General features: G+C 40.1%; 1 protein-coding gene across 1 annotated transcript in view; it reads right to left on the bottom strand.

The window, feature by feature from the left end:
- The window catches only part of SPECC1 (sperm antigen with calponin homology and coiled-coil domains 1), a gene marked incomplete at its 3' end in the record, with an annotated part of 68,955 nt that overhangs the window by 12,191 nt on the left and 36,332 nt on the right, over positions 1-20,432 (bottom strand). Inside the window, exons 7-11 of the mRNA XM_080629916.1 lie at positions 11,761-11,906; positions 11,447-11,547; positions 10,085-10,166; positions 6,364-6,514; positions 5,329-5,431 (exon numbers count right to left, since the gene is read on the bottom strand). Coding sequence (XP_080486042.1) covers positions 5,329-5,431; positions 6,364-6,514; positions 10,085-10,166; positions 11,447-11,547; positions 11,761-11,906 — 583 coding nt within the window. The remainder of the gene's footprint in view (positions 1-5,328; positions 5,432-6,363; positions 6,515-10,084; positions 10,167-11,446; positions 11,548-11,760; positions 11,907-20,432) is intronic.

Below are 20,432 nucleotides of genomic sequence, written 5' to 3'. Positions count from 1 at the left end.
AATTGCTATCTCTCAAGGCTTAATAGGCATAACAGTGAGGATACTTCAGGGTAGGGTTTTTTCCTTCTTTTTGAACAGCTAAGGCACTATACAGGAATGGCACTTCTATTAAAATACACAGTAAAAACAAAAGTTGAAGTATTCAGACTCCTCTTAATGCCAGTCTGCATTTCTGGAAACTATGGAGGCTGCAGTCTCCATCAGAATATTCCATCAATGCCCTAAAGCTACCTGTGATTCTGTGAAAAGGAAGGTTCAAATAAGAAATCACAACTTTTGAGGCAAATATTTAGAATTGTTGGGCATACAGATATTTGTATTTTGCTAATTCAGACTAAACAATACGATGTCAGAGAGTGTCACCTAAAAATAGTTCCTACTCCTAAGCATGCTTTCTAAAACTGCACAGCGTTCCTGGGACCTACTGCAAAGTCCAATAACTCCGAATAAGGCATGGAAACAAATCAATCACTTTCTTCTAGCTTTGCTCATATTTACTAGTGTATTTTATACAGGATAATTAAAAGGAACTCTTTTCTCCAGGAACTACTTGCACAACATGAAAGTTACATAAAACCCGTTCTGGTTAGCAGTTTCCCCATGCTCTTGAGATTCCTTCAGATGATATGAAATTGGCTCCAAGGCTGGTCCTGCAAATACCAATAAGATTAATACCAATTTATCAGCCATCTGATGTTGGTGACAGTGCTAGTAGGAAGCATTGCTTCTTTTCCTAAAGATGCCTACTGCCTTCATCCATAAACCAGTGTACTGATGCTGTCAGGAGTCAGGGAGATGATAGAATTCAATGGCTTCAGGGCACAGGTCTGGAATATGTGAAATATAAAAGTCTTCAGAGCTATAGCTGGAATTTCCCTTTGACAGTTCTAGAACATTCCTTGTCTCATTCTATTTAGCATTCCTCAACTTAAGACAACTGCACAGCTAGCTTTACTATAAGAGATAGTGGTTCTTCAACAAGTGGATCCCAAATGGGTCCTGTTAAACCAAATACAACTTTGATACAAAGAATAACGATGATTGTGCATTGGAGAGAGTGTTGGTCTCAAGTTCTGTTTTCCTCTGTGCCATAGATGATGTGCAGAGGTTGAAAAAACCACAAAAATAGTTCTTTTAAGCAAAACATATTCACTAACATGGTAGCAATTCCCTCCCCTCTCTGGAGAGGGTATATGTGGCAGAAACAACAATCCTCAGTTCTAATGATCACGGGTTAAGTGCCTCTTGATGTTCCATGTTTTCACAATACATCTGTGGATAGCAATAGACTTAATCTAGAGAGGTTTGGCCCCTTGACAAATGGTCTCCACAGAGAGCAAACAGAACCAGGGCACTTAAATAACATTACAGTCACTAATGACATGATTATGGAAGGTGATAATGCAACAAGAATGACTCTCAGCAGCTTCCAGGAGTTACGACTCACAGGAAAAGAAACTATTAGGAAAGAGGCACCCAATTTCTACTTCACACTGTTGCTATGATCTATAATCTTTTTAAATAGATGAAAGAAAAACCAACAAGACAACAGAGAAAAAGCTATTTTAACATAAATAACTTGCTCTCAGCAGGCTTTGTGGTTTAAAGGACTTGTGGTAATTGAGTTCCAGAGCTACAAAAGCAGTTCTCAGATCTGGTCATCTCATCACCCTACATTATACACCATGATGTCAACAAATTCAGAGAAGCAGAAGGAACAGTCTATGCATGTCTGGCAAAAGATATCATGTGCCAGGTCACAATTCTTATAGGGAACCATACATTAGATTAGGGTTGGGGATTTTTAAGTGGGAGATTTTCCTGAAAGGAAGTTTTGCACAAAGCCACTGAACCCAAAGTCTTATTTCACTACAGCTTCTTTTACTGCAGAGAATTTTTTAGCACCTCCCCTGCACAGTTATTCAAAATGGATGGCCAAAACGCCAGACAACATTCATTTAGGCCCTGAATTACAACTGAAATCATACCACTGATTATGCCACAGTTTGTGCAATCCCACTTTCATATTCTTTTCTCACAGTCATTAAACTGAACTTCCACTTCATTCTAGTGATTCACATTCTAAATAGTTGCTCTCTCTTTTGCATTCATATCTTCTAGGTATCAACTCACTGTTTAAATAGGGATCTTAGAAATGACATAGCAGATCAGAGAAACATCGATGCTTTCATGTTTCCACTCAGTTACTGTAAACTCATGCAATTTCTTTTCTTAAAAACACAAAAAATCCCCTCCAGGTCACTACTGATTTGTGCTGCATTTCTCTCAACTCCCTCCAGTGTCCCCCTCTTGTTTAATGAGATTGCCTCCTGGGGAGCATGCTGAAGTTCAAAGCCAGGGAATGTTCCCATTGCAGTCAATGAAAGGATAGTTTACAGTTGGACTTGATGATCCTTAAGGTCTTTTTTTTAGCTTAAACGATTCTATAATATATGTCAGGAGCAGGATGTCAATTTCTATCTACAGGATAAGACTTGTATGGATTAAAGCATTTAAAAAGCGGAGCCTTGTGTGCTGGTCCCTAGGTCTTATCCCCAGATACCTTCCTAGGTCACTAATCCAGCTTTCCTCAAGGAATCTGGGACACTGGTAGTAGCTACTACTAAGAATATCAGTTATTCTAATCCATTTTGTTCATACTATTTAATGAAATCTGGTACCTTTATAATTTAAACAAAGGAATCTCCCTCTTCCTCACCAGCTCAGATCAGGAACTGTTAGTAAGCCTCAAAGGCAGTACATTTGGACACTGAAAAAAAGAAGTTGGGCAGTCAAGCAGCAAGTCTTATTCTCCCATTCCGCTATGTCACAGAGCTGAAAACAGTTTGTGTCCAAAGTTATGTGTGGTTCTGGGCTTCATAATAGAACACGACAGACAGATTATATTGGGATTTGCACAGATGATGCCTCGTAGACAGTGGTATTATTGATGGAAAAGAAGTTACGCACATCACTGGGCTTCTGCTCAGTGGAGTTCATTACCTCATTCCCACCATTGCAGTGGAAGGAAGGCAGGAAGGAGGATGACGTTCTTTACTCCACTCCAGTTCTTTGTACACAAGAAGGATAAAAATTCCCTGTGGAGTTTAGTATCGGCCTTATCTTAAGAGTGCAAGGGTCTGGGAAAAGCAAGTTCAAGAAAAGTTAGTTAATGCACCACAAAGCGCAATGGAAAGAGAATCTGAGGAAGAACGTCCAAGAGATAATGCCTCTAAATGCAGCAGTGAAGATAGAGAGGCAAGACTCTCACCATAAATCAACATCGTGTTTGTTCTGCGGCTCATCTCCCTCTAATTTCTGCCCTGAGATCTTACAATTCTGCATAATAAGGTCCCTCGCCACACCAGAGCCTGAACTTCTGAGGCTCTCCTGGATTACACAGTGTTTGTCAATGATCTGCCTGCTTGTTCTCAAAAACTGCTGAGAACCCATTTTGCTGCTTTAGAAAGAGTAACAACAGAGGACAGCCATGAACAGAACAAGAGCCTCATCAGAGCAGGAACTGAACCAACAAAGCTTTTCCTGAAACATCATCTGGACAGTCACGTAGCAGCAACACGCCAGCAACCATATATGAAGCAAAGACTTCCACTGTCCTCTGAAGCCTGGACATACTTTCCTCCAGAGACTAATACTAAAAGGAAAAACAAATAGACCCAGATTGCCTGCATGCCTCCTGGGTGGCCTGCTATCTGATACACTGTTAGCTCTACTACTTGGGCTCAGCACAGAAAAACAAGATTCCTCTTCTTTTCTACCACAGAGGGAATACTTGTCACTTCCAGTGCCAGTCTGGTACCTACAGAATCAGGACAGGCCTCTGTGTTTGCACAGCCACATAATAATTTCTAAAAGCAATACATTTAGTCCAACTTGGGTCTAATCAGAGAAAGAAACCTACAGGCTGACTCAGAGAGCGCTTCTACCAGTGAACTCTAAGTTACACTGTTCTGAGAGAAGTGGAAGAAGCTCACCACATACACCACTTGGAACAAAAAGGAGCAACACTGTCAGTAGAAAGCGTTCCTCGAGATGGGTTTGCTTAAGAGGAGTTAGACTTGGAAAAGTTGTGTTTCATAAATTGTTTTCTGAGGACTGGATATGACTGTTCCCCCACACTTTCAAATCCAAGACCAGCAGAATTTTAGTAGATGAGATATAAAACAAATCACCACAGAACAGAGCACACAGTTTCAAGGGACAGCACTGTAGCCTTTTAGGCAGTTTCACAGAACCTGGAGCAAAATGCTAACCCTGGCTTTATTCTTTCTAAGATTATGTCTAAAATCAAAAGCTTTTTCTGATACCTGTCCTGTGAAATTGGTGCAAGTGTTATATGCCAGCATTAAGAAACGACTCAGCCTTTTATAGCTCAGTTTATTTAAAAGGAAAGCTACTGTCTTTTCTTCCAAACTCCTGCCCCCTGCAGCTAATGCTTCATAAAGAGCTAGTTGTAAAGAAAAAAAGGTATTTTATTATTTACTTTAAAAGATGGACTCTGCTTTTATTAAAGACTTGCTCCAGGGTGCATATCATGTGGTGATAACGGCTTTTGTCTTCTGCTCTAAGTAACAAACAATATTATTCTTAAGAAAGAAAAATCTCAACATTATATCAAACCAAGACTGTCCTGCACACCCAGCATATATCACAGGATGAGCTATTGTCTGTAACTGCCTTCTACAGCTCAGTTACAAGCAGAACCAAAGGCCTAACCCAACGGCATACAAACACCAGGCAGAGCTTGATAAGCACAGCAATGGCCATGTAAGAATTGGATTCACTCTGCAAAGAAATGACACATTCTCAAGCGGTCAAAACTTGCTTTGTAAAAACCCTGTTAAACTGCAGGAGATTAGAAAGAGCAGGGCTCCAAGCCGCAAACTTCATTTGGTCAAAGGCACACAAAGAAATATTTCTTTGGTTTTTACAGAAATGACCAATGAAAAAACTCTCACAACAGCACAATGCCCACAGAAGCTTACAGAAAAATATTACAATGTAATTTCAAAAATGGATGCTGAATTGAAGCTGCTGCACACATCCACTCTGTTTCTAGCCATCAGCAACCTTTGATGCAGTATTTTGGGTTTCGTACATGAATTACTTAAGATAATGTAATATTGGGGACTCCAGTGTTTAAGAAATCTGAAGGAAGAGGATGGAAACACCCAGTGTAGAAGTAAACATGCAAAGCAGCAGACTGAAATACACATATTTCTTTGAAGTGACATTGCTTTCTGCACACCTATAGGGAAGTGATGAATTACTCTCCAGAGAAAAGTAAAATTGTACCTATTCCCTTACCTGGTAACCTTCAGTCTTCTTTTGGCACCATTTTAACAGAGCATTCCTCTTTGAACCACCATACTCCCGAGCCAGGGCTGCCAGTGGGTCCTTTCTCTCCACACTAATCCAGGGAAGCAAACAGAATAGATAAATATGCTTGAAGTCTCTTATTCTTTACCAGTGTGTAAATAATATCTGCATGACAAAGCAGAATGGCAGCACAGAACCTAACTGCAAACCAAACTGTAACAGCTTTCAGAACTTGCATCCTGTATTTGCCCTTAAATATGACAAATTCAGTTGGTATCACTGCATACAAAAAGCTGAAAAACCAGCAGCCCACGCATGTTCGATGGCATATGTTACCCCTGCATTTCTGCTATTATTTTCATCAACTCCACTTATAACATTTTCAAGTAATCTCTTGTTTTACATATTGAAAACTAGGATATAGAGTGTAGAATGGAAAGAAACTATCTAAAGAATCTGTAACAGCAAATTCATATCCAATTGCACCACTGCAGAATGAGTTCTTGAATAAAATAAAAATCTGGAACCTGTATTGCCGTCAAGGCCAACAGTCAAAACACCTGCATTGTCTCTACTCTACAGCTTCTACTGTTAGAAATAATGGTGGAGATTAGAAGAAAATGCATCTTCTGTCAAGACACAAGAAAGTTTGTGTCCACCTTTCCCTTAGACTTCTAGGCTTTCAGCTTTTAACTCACCAGAACATGCAAAGCTACAGTAAGACCATGTGTACACATGATGGAATTCTTGTATATAACTTAGTGGGCTCCTGAGAGCTTGCTATCCTCATTTTGCCATGATTCCTCATTTTATCATGATTGCTCATTTTACAGATAACTTTGGTTATTATAATCTGAACTATGACATCTGGATCTGCCACAGCCTGGTAATTCTGAACTGGACAGAGTAGCCAGCAGAGTTTCCACTGGAGACAGGGGTCCACCAGATTAAAAGATCTAACATAGTGTCAGGTAGCGCTGTCAATCTTTCTGTGTGCTGTTTTTCCCAGGAAACACTTGGTACCTGAGTTTGCTTTGGGGTTTCAAGCTGCTGGGGGTAGAGGTAAGCATTCTGCTGCTGAAGGCCATAGGAGGTTTGCTCAGGGATTCCAGGGAGGGGCTTTTACGCAGGTAATGGTCTGGTTTCAGCTCTTCATTTCTCCCCTTCAGAAGGTCTGTGGGAATTAAAAAAACTCCTGTCAGTCTGCAGCCTGAGGAATTTGATTAATCACTATCCTGCCACCCCGCACACAATATGCAGTGAGTTGTTTTGATTCTAAACAAATGTACTCATTTGTTCATTAAACACACATGGGGCTAGGAAACCTTGAGCAGATTAGAGGTGATCATAACAAGGAATGGCTTTGATGATTTCAACAGTACAGACTGCCTGGTTTCCTGTGATTGATACTGCTGCTGGGGGGTAGGGGCCTCAGGTGAATGAGGGGAAATACCAAAATCTACAGTCTCCAAGGTTCAAAAGCTGATCACCAGATATCTTCAGCAGATGACTGGCCAGCCCTAGTACAAGAATTCATTTTCTGCCATTGGTCATCTGTAACAAGAAAGCCTCTTCTCTCCTGAACACAACCCAGCTCAAGGCAGCAGTAAGAGGCAGTTGTTATCATATGATGCTTGGCACTCTATCTGATGACTTTGGGAAGTCTCAGTATATCCACAGCTGATGCATTTATATTTTTATTACACATATGACATATTTTTATGTAACATTTTATATTACATATATTTATACAAGTGTGTGTATATGTATAAAATCAACAAAATTGGTAGCCATAGAATCCAATACTTTTTTTAGGAGAAGCTAAAGAGATAATAGAAAACAAATTATCTCCTGATTCACATCAGTCATGAGGTACAGTGATGTGTTACACAGGGAAAGTTGGCTGCTTCCTTTCTGTAGACAAACTGTCAACAAGGCTGGATCTATGCCAGAGTTGTTATCAGAAATTAATTGATTGCAGAACACAATTTGTTCTCCTTTTCAGTTCCCTCCCGATGTTCATTATCAGTTAATGCCATATTACCTAGAGGTGTGAATTCCTTCTTATCTCACCTTCAGCAAAGGTGTCTATCACTGAATCAGCCCTTAATTGCTTTTCAGCAGTGAGTGAGGTGTGTGTATCAGCAGTTGTCAGATAAACACATCCTTCAAACAGGCATGCAGCTGCCCTAGTTTTGCCTCCTGAGTTTTGTAAGCATGTGCAGCTGCTGTGAGCTATAGGCATTTTGCACCTTTTCTCCACAGCATACAGGGCTGATAAGTTCCCATCTATTAAGACCAGATGGAAAAGGACAGAAACTATCCCAGCTTGGCTGTTGACAGAGTTTTGCACTGAACTGCATATACCTTAGACAAGGTCTTCCTTCCTTCCTTCCACTCACTGTCCCTTCTTTGTGTGCATCATGAAGCCACAGCAAACAAGAAATGGCACACAACATACTTTGTGCTGGTTTTCCACTATATATTCCAAATGTATGACTCTTCTAGCTCCTCATTATGCTGGATTTATGGGGAATTGCCTCAAATTTAAATAGTCACACCAGTCAGACAGGCAACCAACGAATGATTCTCGGGACTGTTTTAAACATAAGCAAATCATGCTTAGAGAAACAGATCTAGTGCAAAAGGCATATCACTAAATAAAATCTGAATATTATGAAGAGGAATGTAGGTTTCTTGCTAGCTTATAAGAATAGCAAAAAAGGGGCACTGTTAAATTGCCATTAACATAATTGGACTGGCTAATGGCATGGGCTAATCAGGAAGCGCTGTGCCAATCATTCAGGATGTGTCCACACATGGTACAGAAAAAGGAAGGAGAAGGAAGGATCCCAGATAGGTATAAAGAATATTGGCAGCATCTAAATGGAAAGAAAAGATGGAGGAGGCATATTAGGAGTCGTTTGGAATGAGAAATAGGATAATAATTGCATGTGGAATATGCAACATAAGGAAAATCCCATTCTGTTAACACTATATTTGCAGTATTTAAAGGAACTTTGTAGTTACTGGCGTGAATTATACAGCCGTGCCTGAAGTGGTGCAAGTTAACAGTATCCAGCTTTGTACTTTGAGTCTTACTTCAGTATCCTTCCTTTAACTTATTTAAGGTACTCCAAGACAGACCCAGTAAACTTCTGATTCTAAATGAAAAGATCATAGGCAAATATCAGCTCCGTTCACAAAGTAAACCCTCTCCAATGATATAACATTTGGGTCATATTAAGGACACCACAGAACCCTACTGTGGTACTGCTCAGATGGAATCAGCCAGAAGATTATTATTATGGAGACTACTTCACTCTGAATTTCCCTGGGGATATTTTTTAATTCAGTGTTGTTTGCATAGGGCTTGGATCAACTGCCTTCTAGAAGTATTTAGATTGGAAACAGAGCTATTACAGCTTTATAGTGAATAAGCCTTTGCTATGGATTATTGGAACTAAATTAAACCCAGGTACAAAGAGAAGCTGTAAATACAGGAACTTGTTAGATGGTAAACCATATTCAATAGATTTTCACAGAACAATTGTCTCTGGGTAATAACAGTAATTATCCATGGCCTGAAGTGGGACATTTATTATTAAGGACTGGCATTACATTACACAGTTGATAGATTACTTCACTCTACAGTAAACTCGTAGAGATTAAAAAGGTCTTAAGTTTTGTTTAGAATTATTGCATACTCTTATGCAAGTCATTTACTGGAAACCAACTGATACAAGTAAGTAAACTCTGTCTGTCCCACTGATAACTTCTGCTTGCTTAGCATTTATTCCTGCAGGAGAAGCCAGTAGCATAGAAAAGATGTCATTTATTTATGCTGCCATCTACCCTATAACTCATTTTGCTATTCAGATCCAGTACCTCTTCAGCTTTGAATGATGGGGAAAAGCTTAGCAGATTAACTGAAGAGTCTAAAAATGAAGACAGGTTCTAATTTCTCACCTGTAATAGCAAACTATTGTAGAAAATCTAGTCTACCAATGAAGAAGTTGTGACTGATGACTTTTTTTGTCCTTCCCTGCAGTTTCACTGAGCTTTCACTACAGGAATGTATTTCAGCTGTCCTTAAAAATGCAATAATCTGTTGTTACTAGCTTTGATTCCAATGCAACAACGACATTCAGGACTAGATAATCAAAATAAAGGGCCCTAGAGAAAATGGGAAACAAAAACTGGTAGAAGAGAATATTAAATGACAAGAGAACAAAAGCAAAGTGTGAAATAAAAACAAACGCATCTCTTGAGAACTCTCAAAACAAACTATTTCAAGCCCAAATATGACTGCTCCTAAACCAGTCACATCGGTATCTGCAATGTTTGATGTATTTCAAATGAAGCTCAATTTAAAAACAAATAAGCCCTCAAAAGAGAGTGCTTTGGCTTTGTTCCAGATACATACATGTTGAACAAAATCCAACCCTCTCCAGTTCCACAGCATGGATTAGAGAGGTGCCATGGACACTTTGGAATAAAGAAGGCAAGTTTATGTTGGCAAGCCATTACAAATCAGCTATTTTTTAAGGTTTCTAAGGCTATGATCAAGATGGGAATGGAAACACAACAAAATTAATAAGCTCTCTGAAACAAAGATTCTGAAGACACTTTGCTTCCTTTGACCATACAAGAAGAGAAACAATGGCCCAGGCAGAGGTCAACAGTTAATGGCAAGCTTTTGCTGGTAGAAAGAGGCAACATTTGTATGTTTACTGCAACCTACCTGCAAGAGGAAGGTCTGAAAGATCTGCATGTTTGGCAACACCTTTGTTGACTGGCTTGGCATTATTATAAACAGAATGTCTCTGTGAAAGAAACGTATAGAAGACAATTAGAAGAATACCAGATATCATGTTTAAATAGGTAAGCAGAAAGAAGAGATGTTTCTGCTACCTAAGATCACAAAGCAGGCGGAGGGATATAGAAATCCTTCAACAAGGTATCAGCTGTACCTAGAGCTACATAAATGGTTGTGAAAAATAAATTAACAAAGGGACAATATTTTTAGCTGGTGACACATTGGTTCCTAAACTATTTCACATTCCCATTTGTATCATATTTTCCTTTTGCCAAACATAATCGAGTGTCACAAACCCAAAGTAAAAATGCCTGTTCCTAACCCTGCCTCTGTCCCCAGCACCTCAAGTCATAAGCCAGAAGGATTCTTCTCTCTGGAGCCCCAGCACCAGTTTTCAGCATTAACACTCCCTCAAGCCAGGCATTAGCAGAAGGTTCCCAGACCTCTGTTTAATCCCATTCTTTTAACTTCCTTTGCTGATTCTTCGAAGGAAATGTGCTCACACATTAGTTAAGTAGCCTTTCAAAGTCATCTGAGTTCAGAACACTCACCTAAACACTTTAGTCCCACTGTCTTTTACCTAGACTGAGAGAGGAACATCCTGTTGTAAATTCAGTGACCACCTAGTCAGAAAACATACAATGGCTTCTCTAGCCTAGAAAGGTCAGCAGGCTGATTGCATGCTATCTTTAGCATATATAGAAATTGGGAAGCACAGTGCATTTGCTTTTCTATCGTTCACAAGAGCACTATTTCCAGTAACATTGCACCACAGGTTTGATAATTGCTAACAGAAATTGGTGCAGTGACATAAGAAGTCCAATATTCCAGAGAGTTGTGATTCAATAGGCAAAACCCCCCAGTTGTAAGAGCTCTTCATTCAGCACTGTATGATCTTACTGGATAGCTGGGAGCATACATCTTAAAAACTTATTACCCCACATCTCTTGGCTTACATGCCAGCTATATAGTTTAGTCTGATGTTTCTGGTAACTCACGCCCAACAAGCAACACCTATTTTTCTGGTCAACAGTGACTAAAGTTCAGAATTGTATTCCAAAGAGTTCACATCCGTCCACTGAGACTCTAAGCTGAAGTCAAAGACAAACTCACTTTGATCCTTTTTGTTAGTAGTACTACAGCATTTGATGTTTCACAGTGAATAAATAGATGAGTTTCCCTTTCCCCTTGCCAACATATGCATGTTGGCATGCTGAAGCTACGTCATGCTGCATTTTAAAAATGCACTGCATTTTAAACTATGAGGATGGAAAGAGCTCCTTGTACCTGCATGGGGGAAACAGCAGCTGCTGGGGCTGTCCTCACTGGAATTCCACTTAAAGGGCTCCTGGGGACTTTGTGAACTGTGATATTTTGTCCAGTGCCACCTGCAAGGAAAAAACATGGAAACATCTGCATTTCAAAACCAACTATGTCTCTCTCATCAGAACAAGGAACCACTGATGTAGTGATATGCCACAGATAGTATTTATGTAGCAAGCACTGACAGAAAATATCCATTAAAGAGCAGCACAAAAAGGCAAAAATTACCTGCTTGCTGCTCGAAATGTTTTTTACTACAAAATACAGTGTTCAAATACCTGAGCATCCCAAGTCAAATGATTTTATCAGTGACTTCACAGTGGCTGCAGATTCTGATGGTGTGGGAGATGCTCTGCTAATGCAGACTCCTTGCCAGCGGTTGCTTGTATCTGCCTCTAGAGATTCTACTTCTTCAGCTATCAGCCTGCAAAGCAAAAACCAGATCAAAATCAGGGGCAACAGGAAGTGCAAGCAGAGATTAAAGGTCTTTACATGTGTGGTAAGGCACATCCAACAATGCACATCTTTTATTGTAATGCCCAGAACATGGACCACTCATTAGAAGGTTCACGTTCTTTCCTTGCAGTGCCTGGCAAACATGAAATCACTGAGTCTAACAAACTTTCCTGCGTTGTTAACCGTATCACCTTCACTCCCCATCCTCAAACAGGATGGAGAATTATCATAGACAAAAAAAACTTGATGAGACTTGTGAGCGATCAATAAGTACCTGAAGATGGGCTTTCAATACAGTAAGGGGCCAAGGGGCTACTGTGGTCCTCGGTGTGTAACGAGGAAAGTAATCAAAGAGAAGGATGTTATTTTACACTCCATATTTTTAGTTGGTGTGGCCACTGGTGGAGTAATTGTTACCAGTTAAAATGCCACCATTGAAAATAAAATGACAGGTTCAGATAGGAGCCATAAAAATTAAACCAGAAAACCTACTTTATAATGAAAAACTTTGGCAACTCAACTCTTACAGTTTATCAACAAGGACATCTGCTGAACATATAAACCCTCAATCACAATCCTTAGGCAGCTATATGGGGGAATAAAAGTGTTAAGTGCTTCATCCGAGCAAACACAAAAATACCAACATTCAACGGCTGGAATGAAGAGAGACAAACTCAAAATAGCAATAAGGCTCATATTTTAACAGGAAGAATCATTAAGTTACTCTATTGAAAAGAAAATCTGAAGTCAAGATTAGGTGCTCAAAGGAGTTAGTACAGGGAAGCCCACAGCTGTGTTAAACAGCAGATGTAATCATCCAGTATAACTGCTGCTTCTAGTCGTATCACACATTTTACAGATCCGGTGATGTTGCTTAGCACTGACATGGTACTTACCCAGTAGCTTTCAGGTAGACTTTGAGTATAATTACCTAGCTTTGGCTTAGAAAAGCTGCAATTAATAACGCAGTCCAGTCACATAAAAAAAAGAGTATTTGTACACTACTTCCGTAATCTCGTGGCTGCTTAAGAAATGCATGCTGATTTACAGGTCACCACTTGTCCTTACTTCTAAGCACTGTAGGCACCAAGAGCTATGTGAATGCAAAACCAGAAATCATATCATAAGAGGGCTAGAGGTCTCCATCCAGAAAGTGCCTATGGGGTTGAACAACTTCCATTGAGCTAAAAATAGAAGTCAGAGTTATCTTCTTTCCTTTTGGTATCACAGTCTACAAAATACAGGGGTCTGAAGGGTGTCAATGAATAAGAGAATAAGAATGACTCATGTTTCTATTTTTGGCAGAGCTTAAGGAGGTGCTGTCTTTAAGCAGACATTGGCTATTTCTTTGCTAATTCATTCAAGCTCCTTGTGTGCTAGGGCAGCCTGCGAAGGCAGATGGCTAGAGAAAAAGCCATTTCAGTTCCATGCTCCATTTAATCCAATCAGGAGGAAAGGCAGATTGGGTAAGATTCACAGAGCTCTGAGGGAGCCAGTGTTTTGCTAACTAACTTTAAGTTCTACCCTTCAGTTTTTCTTTTGTGGCTTCATAAAGCATAAACCAGACCAACAGGTGATAGTATCTGCACTTTAGTTGCACAAAAGCTAAAGCAAGCCTGTTTCTAAGTATAGAGGAATGATCTATTTCTGCCTCAAGATACCAAGCCATCCACTGCAATTCATTACACTTCCAAGGATTAAATAGGCTACTATGCTGCAGTTCTGTCCAGTTATCCAGGTAACAAGGGTATGTACAAGGTTTGTGGAGTATTATCAGAATAAGAAAGGAACAGTAACTGCCTGGATGCCAAGTGGCAAATCTTGAGACTAAAGCAAGCCAGAGGTATGCTCAAGGCAGCCATCACTTCATGGGTTAGGATTTAACTCCCAAGAACAGCCCAAACCTCAGACTTGTCTCCTAAGTCTAGCGTTTGATTGCAGAAGGATGCAAACATGTTAAATAAAGTTACAGTAACTAGACCAGCCTCTATGCTGTGCCACAGAAAAGTCCATTGAGAAATCACATGCCATTACTCTGGCACTGTGCAGGGTAATTATGAAGATTCAAGTGCTGGAGCTGCTACCGGTTCCAATGTTGTTAGGATGCTTCCTGTAATCTGAAGTTTGTATATTTGTAATAGACTCCTAATGTACCCTGAAACAACCTCTTAGATTAAACACAATCACATCAGAAAACTGAGTCCTCTCATGCTGCAAACCTTGGCACAAAAGGCAGGAAGAATAGTGCTGAGACTCATTCGCTTCAACTAAAACCACACATGCCAGCCAACAAGCAATGCAGGGTTATGAAACCTGGTGAGCATCTTCCCTTTCTAATGAGGAAAAAAAAACCTGTATGGTAAGGGGATGCATGTATGTGTACATATATAGGTTTCTTAAGAGATAAGCAAAAGAGTAAGAGCTTAACTTACAGTAGCAAGCTAATTCAGGAGGACAGGATAGGAAAACATGACTTAGAAAAATTAATGACAAGCCATAACTCCAAACCAAAATTGACTCCTTGTACACAGAATTTATTCAGCTTAGCATAGCTTAGGCCATCCAAGAAGATCAAGTAAGCTCTGCTACAAAAAGGACAGATTTGAACTAAATGTCACCTACTACTGTATGCTTTCCTTGAAACAAGAATGAATGGTTTATATAGATAAATGGTGCAAGTACAGCTGGCTTAAGTGGAGCAGCTCCAGGAGGAAGCAGAGCACTTTAGCCACAAAGGAATTAAAATGTGCAGTCTTTTTCACACAACCACTGCCTCGTTTCATTCATTGGCAAGAGAAGTAGATGCAGTGACCTCTTCTCTATCAGCAGGAGCTAGTCTCCTTAGTTTCTAGGCGTGGAATATGTGGAAAACAGACCACCAAAAAGGTGCAAGTCTTTGTGCTTAATGTACACACTTTGGCAACAGCAATCTCCATGTGTTTGTGAAATTTCTAAGCTGCTCTTTGTTACAGGTGGCCTAGGACCACAAAACCAGATGTTCTGAAATAATTAATCTGCAGTTTAGTCTTTGATACAGTTCCTGTTGTTGTGAATCCTCCTGAACTCCAAGGGATACAAAGAGGCACACAGCTACTGATGCACAGAAAGGAAGAGAGGCCAAGGGCAGGCAGCAGACAATTCCAGACACTTAAGCATTTATTTGGCACTTTAATATATATTTCTTAAACATAAGAAAACAACACTCAACAGCTGCCTGCACAGAAAAGAAAGGCAACACAAGTGTGCATATATGCATGCACTCCAGGAGCACGGCACAACGGTGAAGGCCATGCCAAAGCCAGGACATCCTGCAGAATTCTCTACTAGCTCAGCCTGCTCTGAGACCAGGCCCTTGCTAGGTCTTCACATCCAGAACGAAGAGATGGGAATCCCACAGCCAAAACATGAAATTCCAGTCCTGGAATGAATCCTGATGATCTCTTAGTAGAGACGGTGACTTCTGAGTTTCTCCTTAGCATCCAAGTAAGGCTGTCTCCAACTGGAAAGCTGAGCTTCAGCAAGTTCTCCCTGATCATCATATACTTCACCTGAGTTAAGGGCATGAGAAAGATTCCTTTCTGAGAGGATATTTACTAGGGGCTTGATATATTCATTTATTTTCGCTCAGATCTCTCCATCTGCAATTCTCACAGCCAGGACAAACCTCACATGCAACATTCTCTGTCAAAGTCACAGCAGGACACGCTCCTTGGGCCCCACCCCACTTCCTAAGACACACCAAGGCAGACATGCCACCCAGTGGTGAGTGCCTTGTCAATACAATATTAAAGATGTGAAACCATCAAAGCAGCTGAAATTGAACAAACAACTTCATATTTCTATTTAGCCTTTCTGCTGGATTTCAGTAACCGACTTCTTGAGTTGGTGTGTGTATATATACACACACATACTGATCCATATATATAAGTATTCAGACACACAGATCTACGAATATAATACTAGATGGAGAATTCATAATGTGTATGCACATTCAATTTTACAAGTTAGACATACACAGTTTCATTTTTTGCTTAAGCTTAAAATAGCATGTTTGAATTTCTGTTTCAGGGCAAATAATCCCCATCCCTCCAAAAAGCCCTCAATTATTTCAGTTCCCCAGATCTCTGGGATTACTTCTTATGGCCTCGTTGGCTTTGGACTAATTCAAAACTTCTTCCACCTTATGGAGTCTTCTGAAGCAAAAAGCCTTCTGAAACAAAGAAATAGGCACTTCCCCATGAGGAGGAGGTGGACCTGAGCAGGATTCACACTTTGCAGTACACTTGACTTTTGCAGGCCAATAAAAAGCTTGAGGTGCTTTCTCAGATTGGAACTTCCCTTTTTCAGCTGCAAGTTGAAGATATGTCCTGAAGTGTCCCACAGGCCTGGCTATGCCTCCATTCAGGGCTGTGTTAGCTGGTAGAGATCAGGCACCTATGAAGATACAGACAACAATTGGGGAAGTTATAAGAAGCAACACAATGCCCATGCTGACGTACAGCTCTCTACATATCATCCATCATCACTAAATAGAAAGGAGAAGGGGGAAATGCTGATGGTGTTGCTAGGAAGTTTGGAGAAGTGCCTTAACACTCCACTAATTCAGCTTTGGGACATAATGAGCAAACAGCAGTACAAAGTACAAAGAAAAGAAATCTTTGCTGCTCAAACAGAAAGAAATTAAGTATTTAAAGCCAGGGAACCAATTTCAAAGGACAGGGGTGGTAGCATTCCTGTCTTTCCTCTAATAGTTTAGGACTATTAATTTAAAATGGGTACATAAACCCCTCCAGGCAACTGCTCTACCTCAGTTACAGCATCTGTTTCAAGGTTCTTACACTAAAGGGCATGGAATAATCTGTCCAGCAAAATAAAACCAAAACCCCCAAATAATCCTACACAACTCTGAGAAGTCACTAACTAGTGACTCGGAACACTTGGAGAACCCTGCTCTGACATTCTAGATTGCTTACTTTCAGTGACAGCAGAATGAACTATTGAACCTCTATAAAACAGAACAGCCGCAAAACACAGGCACAAATGAGCAGCACATCAACACATACAGACTGACAGCAGGGTTTAATACACAGTACAAGCTTAATTCCAAGAGAAAAAGCGTATAACACTGCCATGCTGTGGCATTTGAGACTTTAGGAGGAAGAACAGAAGCAAATTAGTGGAATACATCAAAACCTTCACTTTAGACTTCTGTTTGGAGATTTGGTTAAATTGTTTTATTACTCTAAGAAGTCGCTCATGTAATTACAGATAGGATTTCTCTGGTTTCTGAGCACTACTCCCAGCCCAACTGTCTTCCTTCCATGTTCTTGGTTCAAGGCACATACTCCAAAATGATTTTGAGAACTTGAAGGGAAAAAGTAAAGCATGACCATGAAGCTTTCACTGTTGCTAAACAGTGTATTGCCAGAAAGGCTTGGATATGGGTGTGTAATGAAGCCAAAAAAAGGCATCCGTAATTGGGGTACTTTCAGCAATAACTTTCTTCCTTTGTGTTACAAACCCAACTTTTTTTAATCACTGATTAAATATTCAATTCTAAAAGAGCTACAAAAATGTATTTAATTCCAAGCTGAGTGTTTTGAAAAGATGAAACTTGCTACAGGATCATGGGGTAATTCAGGTTGAAAGGGACCTCAGGAAGTCACCTAGTCTAGCCTCCTGCTCAAAGCAGGGTCAGCTATGAGGTCAGACCAGGTTACTCAGGTTCTTATCCTGTCTGGTCTTGAAAAGCTCCAAGGATGGAGACTATATAATTTCAATTTCCACTGTATGTGAGGAGGCAGTTACACAGCAGTGACTGCAAAAGCTTCTCCACTTTATTGCAGAGAAATAACGTTAATTAGGATGTAAAAACATCATAGAGGACTGCTTGAAACATGGGTTAATCAATTTGTAGGTGTCAATCAGTACTAACTTAGGACAAGTTAACTCCTCTCTTCCTCATTCCATTTGTTTGATGGTGGTCCAACCTCCCCCCAGCATTCTTAGTCATAGAATTAGACATTAAATCTGTGTTAAAGATGCCTTTGGGAGGCTCTTACCTTCATTCAGATGAACTCTGATGACCTCATCAGGATTTTTTTCTGCAAGTTCTTTGGCTGTTCCTGAACCAAAAATGACTTTTTGTCTGATTAGAAGAATGTAACAGTGAAATCAAACTTGGAGGCAGGAACTCAGGCAGCCACAAGCAAACATTAAAATGGCAGGATGTCGTAGAAGACAAATTGGCTTCAGGATCAATTTATGAGGTGGAGTCTAATGACACTCAAGAGATGGCTGAGATTTTGCCAAAAACCTTTGAGTAGCAGCTATTTGGAAGGTGCATTTTCCAATCAGAGCTTCAAAATCCAACAGGAAACTTTCACTAGGGACTGTCAGAAATTCAGCTGAGTGCACAGCTGCTCAGCATTAACAAAAATGAGGAATACTTTATAGACTGTGTCAAAGTATCATGCTACAAACTGTTTCCACCAGTGCCAAGCATGCATTGTAAGTTACCACACGTACCAGAATCTACTGCTGATTCTGAGCAGTAGCATTTGTGAAGGCTGAGTAAAAACAACGAGACTATCCCAGAACTTTCTGGGTGAAAGAAGCTGAGGTGCTGGGGAAGACGGTGACCTCAAGAATACAAAACCATGTGGGTGTGGAGAAGTGGCTCTCAGCAGCAGCTCTGGCGACTTCAAGAACTTGTTTTATAGGTCAGTACAGTGTTAACATTTCAGTGCTTAGCTGTTATCACTGGTTTGTTTAGGCAGTGATTTGCATAGGCTTCATTATGTTCTCCAAACCACTCAGCACAGAAATCCTGCACTCTCTGCACAGACACTGAGTCAAATCATACTTAAACTATTTTATATTTCAATTAAAATCACATGCAAAATTGGGTCTCAACTCCTGTCTTCGAAAGAGATTAAGTATTGCCCACTGCAGACAGTATATCCGGATCCATGACCAATGCAGTACTTGAAGCAAGCTATACAGATAGTTAACAGGACACAGAGACAGACATTTATTTATACATATGTGAAAGAGGGAGACACAAATGCCAAATCTGACTTAATTAAATACATGTCTGAATACCTCTGTCTGGAACTATGGATGGATAGATTCTGGGGATCTCATTTCAAAAGCAGTATTTGCAGCTTAGGCTTTTTATGCCAAAGAGCCGACAATGCAGCCATGTTCCTTATACATGGAAGCTAAACATCCCAGTTTGTGAATTAGCGGGTCATCTTCTATTCAGTTTAAGTATTATTATCTGCAGATTAGTCATTATCTTCAAGAATAATCTTCAGATAAAAAAAGAATAAAGGGAAACTACACATATATGATTCCCACCCTTATATATGGAGCCACACTATACAATAGAAACTTCATTAAGAACAAACTAGCAACGGAAACAGCCCAGAACTTAAGTACTGTCTGGTAATCATTTTGTCTGAACGCATAGTCTGTAATAGCTTCTCTCTGCATCCACTGGGGACCCTGATCATGAAACTGGAGCTTAAACACATTCCTTTATTTTTCTGAAAAGAAGTGTTTCTATTTCTTCAACCCAGGAATTCTGATCCATGCACCTCGGCACAAAAGCCCTCCCATCCTTTTTCTGTCATCTACTGTACAGCTGCTTGTGGCAACTTCTGAATGGAAAACAGCAAGCAACTATGTGCAACAAAGCCAGACAGCTACTTCACCTGAAAGAAATGACAGGATTCACTGAGTTCCCATGGCTATTCTGCCAGTGGCCATGAATCTACTAGGAAACAGATTAAATGGAAAAATCTAGAGGAGCAATATTATTTCAGCACACATTATCGATAAATAGTACGACTGGTTCGTGTTATTTTGTCTTTCTTCATTCCTCCTGTACAGTTTTTCATCACTGTAGCTCTGCTTGTTCTATTTGCATCAATGCAAAAAAAGAGCAAAGCACTGTCTTCATTAGAAATTCTAGTTCTCACTTCTACTACATCTTTTGCTTTCCATCTCTTATTCAGTACTTCAATTGTAGTAGGATTTTTGGAATGAAAGGTGGTACATACACTGCATAAAAACCACACTGTAAGGCATCTGTACTGGTTCCAGATTTAGTTGTAAAAGTCACTTTTGTTCTTACCATGACACAGCAGGAAGCCCCACACATGCAGCTTACCCTGCTGGGGTATACCTCTGAATGGCTCACAATTACTGTTCCCCCTCCAATCACTGAGACTACAGCAAATGTTTTACAGGTGTGTCCACTGCATGACAAAGTCACTTCTGGGCTAAAAGCTAACCCAGGTCACCATCCAGACCATTTAACACAGCACAACAGTTTTCAAATTAAGGACAGGAGATGTGAAATGAGGAATCCTAGTACTTGCATTGATCACTCAGTTAACACGTATCAGACTTGCAGAACATAAGTCCAGCCTGTCCTCATTTTAATTTCAACATATACAGTCCTTGACTCCTCTCAAGTTAAGTAGTT

This window comes from Psittacula echo (genome assembly GCF_963264785.1).
Source record: "Psittacula echo genome assembly, chromosome: 15".
Taxonomy (NCBI): domain Eukaryota; kingdom Metazoa; phylum Chordata; class Aves; order Psittaciformes; family Psittacidae; genus Psittacula; species Psittacula echo.
This window is presented reverse-complemented; position numbering and strand designations above follow the sequence as displayed.